At 38.9% G+C, this 6,343-nt stretch overlaps 1 protein-coding gene across 2 annotated transcripts in view; it reads right to left on the bottom strand.

Moving 5' to 3' along the window:
• Positions 1–1,575, bottom strand: part of LOC121569251 (vascular endothelial growth factor receptor 1) — a 64,096-nt gene extending 62,521 nt beyond the window's left edge. For both annotated transcript variants that reach the window (XM_041880057.2, XM_041880058.2), the window contains exon 1: positions 1,286–1,575. In XM_041880057.2, coding sequence (XP_041735991.1) covers positions 1,286–1,343 — 58 coding nt within the window. In that variant the 5' untranslated portion in view covers positions 1,344–1,575. The remainder of the gene's footprint in view (positions 1–1,285) is intronic.
• Positions 1,576–6,343: the final 4,768 nt, after the last annotated feature.

Below are 6,343 nucleotides of genomic sequence, written 5' to 3' on the forward strand. Positions count from 1 at the left end.
GTATTGTGTTTGTTTTCCCTAAACTAATACAGGCTCATATTTGTCAGTGTAATAAATGTAGGCCTACTGAATATTAAAAAAAGTAAGAATTGTTCCTCAACTTGTTTCATTGGCCTACATCAAAAGTGTAATGATAGTAAACAACCAAATGAATAAAAAATACACAGATTGTGCTGACAATGTTTAACAATTAATTGAATGAATTAAGTAATTAATTACTCCAGTTGTATTATCCAACCCGTTAAAATAGCTTGCATTAAAACGAATAAAAATAATTTTGCAAATACAATACTGTATGTAAGAGGACAATTGTGGCATTATATCAGGTTTGACGTGACAAAAAAACTCGGTCCATTTAGTAAAGAGTTGTTGACCAATAACCATATGTCCTGCGCTGCGGCCATACTTTATGAACACAGGAGCCAGTTCATCCCAGTTTCCTCCCCATGCGTCTGTTTTAGCCATAAGCGCTGATTAGCGCCATTTCCTGCGCTCTAGAAAGTTTCCTAGTGCTGGTCATGACCCTGCACTCATTTATATTAGAACTTCCCTTTCACAAACTCATCAGCCTCAGGAAGTAACGCCCTGTGTGTGGCGATTCAACCGGGGCCAAAGCGCGCACAGAGAGGCGGAGGCCAAGCCGGGCCACAGAGGTCCCCGTTATCCAAACAACTATCCCACGGGACAGGGCTTATCTACTAAACAACACTTAGCTGTAAAAGAACCGCACTTCTTCAACCACCTCTGCCACACGACCACACTGATATTTCAATGGGCCGATAAATGAGACAGTAGACGGGAAAGCGCCAAGAATCCTTCTCCTGTGGCCCCTTATGTTCAAAGCGCGGGATGTTGGCTAATCTGTCTGCCAAGTGCTAAGCGTTCGAAGAATGTTCCCCTGACGCCAATACTATCTTTTTAACGTGGCAGTACGCACGTTCATCCTGATTATGTGGGAATCCATCTTACATGGTCTTGCACAATAGGACTACTACTAAAAGATGGCAAGTTGGCAATGTACGCGCGTCAACATCCTACTGCGTCAAGCATTCAGACAGTATTTACGCATAATGCCTAATGTGTCCATAACAAATTGACGAAGAACTATTCATATTTGTACTTTAAAAAAAACACATTCAATCATATAATTAAGCCCACATGAATATGGAATACTTTATGTGACTTGTCCATAAGAGACAGAATGGTGAGGGTGCGGTCAACAGGTGATCGGACTGTTGCATCAATGAAAGGGCTTGTTGCAGCAGTCATTGAGCTCTCTACTCACCCTTTGCGAGCGCACTGCCAGACAATCCACATAGAACCACGAAGATATAGCCAATCATGTTGTCCGTCTTCCCCGTCGCACTAAAGAGGTATGCAAGAAGAAAAGTGTAACAGATAGTTTAGTCCTTGTTCTCCAGAGAATCGAAATCTACAGACAGCACACCACCAGCGCGCTCCTCGCTGCTGCTTCGCATTGATTCTGATGAGTAGGACAGGTTTCCTGAAGGGAGGAGAGGAGAACAGAGCAGAGCAGAGCCGTGGGAGAACACGCTACAGGACACCACGCATCAACTCCAGTAAAACGTTTTCACATTGTGCTCTTGGGGACCGGTTTTATACAGTTCCCATAGCTACCGGATAACGGGCCTTCCAGTGACGTCCATAGACACACCCATCGCGCGTAAAAGCAGAGTCCCACGCCCGTACCCATCCTCACACAGTCACTCTGGACTAATTAAAACAATGAAGACAACGTACTTATACTGAAACCCTGTTTGACCCACAAACACCAGATCATCACACGATTTACCCCAAATCATCGAGTAAGCAAAAGCATACCCAAGCAATTACGGTACATGCGTAAATCTCAGTACAGGCACGGAGGCAATGGGTATATTGCAAACAGTGAGACTTGCTTGAGACAATTACAAGCTTTTGACCGGACCAGTAATAGCCTTCATTACCAAACGTCACCAGAGCCTTCCTATCTCCACCACCTGGGTTCATTCCCTATGACAATGGTGGGTGTATGCACTGGTGGAAAAAGTACACAATTGTCATACTTGAGTAAAAGTAAAGGTACCTTAATAGAAAATTACTCAAGTAAAAGTGAAAGTCACCCAGTAAAATACTACTTGAGTAAAAGTCTAAAAGTATTTGGTTTTAAATATACTTAAGTATCAAAAGTAAATGTAATTGTTAAATTATACTTAAGTATCAAAAGTAAAAATATAAATTATTCCAAATTCCTTATATAAAGCAAACCAGATGGAACCATTTTCTTGTTTTTATTTATTTATGGATAGCCAGGGTCACACTCCAACACTCAGACAACATTTACAAACAAAGCATGTGTTTAGTGAGTCCACCAGATCAGAGGCAGTAGGGATGACCAGGGATGTTCTCTTGATAAGTGTGAATTGGACCATTTTCTTTTCCTGCTAAGCATTCAAAATGTAACGAGTACTTTTGGGTGTCAGGGAAAATGTATGGAGTAAAAAGTAAATTATTTTCTTTAGGAATGTAGTTAAGTAAAAAGTAGTCAAAAATATTAACAGTAAAGTAGAGATACCCCTCTAACAATGACTGTCTACAGGAGGTTGGCGACACATTAATTGGGGAGAACGGGCTCTTGGTAATGGCAGGAGCGGAATTAGTGGAATGGTATCAAATACATGGTTTCCAGGTGTTTGATGTCATTCCATTGACTCCGTTCCAGACATTATCATGAGCCGTTCTCCCCTAAGCAGCATCCACTGCCATAGACCAATGAATGCAATACATTTACATTTACATTTTAGTCATTTAGCAGACGCTCTTATCCAGAGCGACTTACAGTTAGTGCATACATTTTTTTTTTTCATACCCCCTGTGGGAATCAAACCCACAACCCTGGCGTTGCAAACGCCATGCTCTACCAACTGAGCTACATCCCTGCCGGCCATTCCCTCCCCTACCCAATGACTGCAGTCCATTACAATACAAGTATTAGTGAAGGACAGTACATTCACCTTCCATTTGACCTTTATAAATAGGATATCTATAATGTCTAATGAGTTTTGGTGGAATGTGCAGTCCAATTATCAGGACCCAAAAGTTATCTACCTTGATTTCGCCTATCGGATAGGATGAAATGCATAGAAATAGAATGAATGGAACGGATTAATCATTGGCTTGAATGGGGGACTCCCATTCTATTAATTCTATTCTATGCATTTAATCCTATCAGATAGGAGAAATCCATATAAATAACTTTTGAAAAACTGGGCCCAAGTGTATAGACAATATATAGACAATAGTGCCACCTAGAGAGAGACTCATTGAATGACATATGATGGTTTGAGCTTCACAACCTAGTACATCAGGAGTGTCAAACTCCTTCCACGGAGGGCAGAGTGTCTGCGGGTTTTAGCTTTTTCCTTTCAATTACGACCTAGACAATCAGGTGAGGGGAGTTCCTTAATAATTAGTGACCTTAATTCATCAATCAAGTACAAGGTTGGAGCGAAAACCTGCAGACAAACGACCCTCCATGGAATGAGTTTGACACGTGTACTACAGTAAAATAATTGTGTAGGTATACCATACAAAGACATTATACTATACAAAGACACCAACGTAATTAGAGCAGTAAAAAATAAATGTTTTGTCATACACGTGGTATACGGTCTGATATACCATGGCTGTCAGTCAATCAGCATTCAGACATATACTGTACTTTACAAAGACATATACTATACAAAGACAAATACTATACAAATACATATACTATACAAAGACAAATACTGCACAAAGACATATACTGTACTATTCAAAGATATATACTATACAAAGACATATACTATACAAAGACAAATACTATACAAATACATATACTGTACTATACAAAGACATATACTATACAAAGACATGTACTATACAAAGACATGTACTATACAAAGACATGTACTATACAATGATATATACTATACAAAGACATATACTATACAAATACATATACTATACAAATACATATACTATACAAAGACAAATACTATACAAAGACATGTACTATACAAAGACATGTACTATACAAAGACATGTACTATACAAAGACATATACTATACAAAGACATGTACTATACAAATACATATACTATACAAAGACATGTACTATACAAAGACATATACTATACAAAGACATGTACCATACAAAGACAAACAAGCAAAAATAGGCAAGACAACATAACACAAGGCAACAAAACAAAACGTACGGACACAAAGATGACACACAAATGGTGGAGATTTAACTCCTTCAATAATCTAAACACAAATGAATAAACTGGATTGTTTTTGACATGAACATCTTAAAAAGTGGTATAAAAATCATTGAAATGGAAGAGGGTGATTGAGTTGTAATGTCATACAATGACCACTGTGAGGAACTGGTCTCTTCGACAGAAGTGCAGCATTGAGTAGTACCATCATGTCTAAACGATTAAACAAACTTTGACAAAGGAGGGATTGAGGGTAGTTGAAGGATGGCTTTGAAAACAAACAAAAGATAACTATTGTAAAATACAATGTGTCCGTAAAATGTATATAGTATGTATAAGCTGGAAGTAGAAGCGTAAGTGTTGTTGTCCATTAGTTTACTCCAATTAGGGGAGGGGTGTTAGTGTTAGGGGAAAATAATAAAGGAAAATGTATTTACAAAATATATATATATATATATATATATATATATATATATATATATATATATATATATATATATATATATTTGACACCAGTCAAAAGTTTGGACACACTTACTCATTCAAGGGTTTTTCTTTATTTTTACTATTTTTGCATTGTAGAATAATAATGAAGACATCAAAACTATGAAATAACACATATGGAATCACTTAGTAACCAAAAAAGTGTTAAACATATCAAAATATATTTTATATTTGAGACCCTTTGCCTTGATGACAGCTTTGCACACTCTTGGCATTCTCTCAACCAGCTTCACCTGGAACGGTTTTCCAACAGTCTTGAAGGAGTTCCCACATATGCCGAGCACTTGTTGGCTGCTTTTCCTTCACTCTGCCATCCGACTCATCCCAAACCATCTCAATTGGGTTGAGGTCGGGGGATTGTGGAGGCCAGGTCATCTGATGCAGCACTCCATCACTCTCCTTCTTGGTCAAATAGCCCTTACACAGCCTGGAGGTGTGTTGGGTCATTGTCCTGTTGAAAAACAAAGGATAGTCCCACTAAGCCCAAACCAGATGGGATGGCGTATCACTGCAGAATGCTGTGGTAGCCATGCTGGTTAAGTGTGCCTTGAATTCTAAATAAATCACAGACAGTGTCACCAGCAAAGCACCCCCACACCATCACACCTCCTCCTCCATGCTTTACGGTGGGAACTACACATGCGGAGATCATCCATTCACCCACACCACTTCTCACAAAGACACAGTGGTTTGAACCAAAAATCTCAAATTTGGACTCCAGACCAAAGGACAGATTTCCACCGGTCTAATGTCCATTGCTCGTGTGTCTTGGCTCAAGCAGGTCTCTTCTTATTATTGGTGTCCTTTAGTAGTGGTTTCTTTGCAGCAATTCGACCATGAAGGCCTGATTCACACAGTCCCCTCTGAACAGTTGATGTTGAGATGTGTCTGTTACTTGAACTCTGTGAAGCATTTATTTGGGCTGCAATTTCTGAGTATGGTAACTCTAATGAACTTATCCTCTGCAGCAGAGGTAACTCTGGGTCTTCCATTCCTGTGGCGGTCCTCATGAGAGCCAGTTTCATCATAGCGCTTGATGGTTTTTGCGACTGCACTTGAAGAAACTTTCAAAGTTCTTGAAATTTTCTGAATTGACTGACCTTCATGTCTTAAAGTAATGATGGACTGTCGTTTCTCTTTGCTTATTTGAGCTGTTCTTGCCATAATATGGACTTGGTCTTTTACCAAACAGGGCTATCATCTGTATACCCCCCTACCTTGTCACAACACAACTGATTGGCTCAAGCGCATTAAGAAGGATAGAAATTCCACAAATTAACTTTTAAGAAGGCACACCTGTTAGTTGAAATGCATTCCAGGTGACCTCATTAAGCTGGTTGAGAGAATGCCAAGAGTGTGCAAAGCTGTCATCAAGGCAAAGGGTGGCTATTTGAAGAATCTCAAATATAAAATATATTTTGATTTGTTTAACACTTTTTGGGTTACTACATTATTACATATGTGTTATTTCATAGTGTTGACGTCTTCACTATTATTCTACAATGTAAAAAATAGTTAAAAGAAAAGAAAAACACTTGAATGAGTTGGGGTGTCCAAAATTTTGACTGATAGTGTATACA

This window comes from Coregonus clupeaformis, chromosome 7 (genome assembly GCF_020615455.1).
Source record: "Coregonus clupeaformis isolate EN_2021a chromosome 7, ASM2061545v1, whole genome shotgun sequence".
Lineage (NCBI taxonomy): Eukaryota > Metazoa > Chordata > Actinopteri > Salmoniformes > Salmonidae > Coregonus > Coregonus clupeaformis.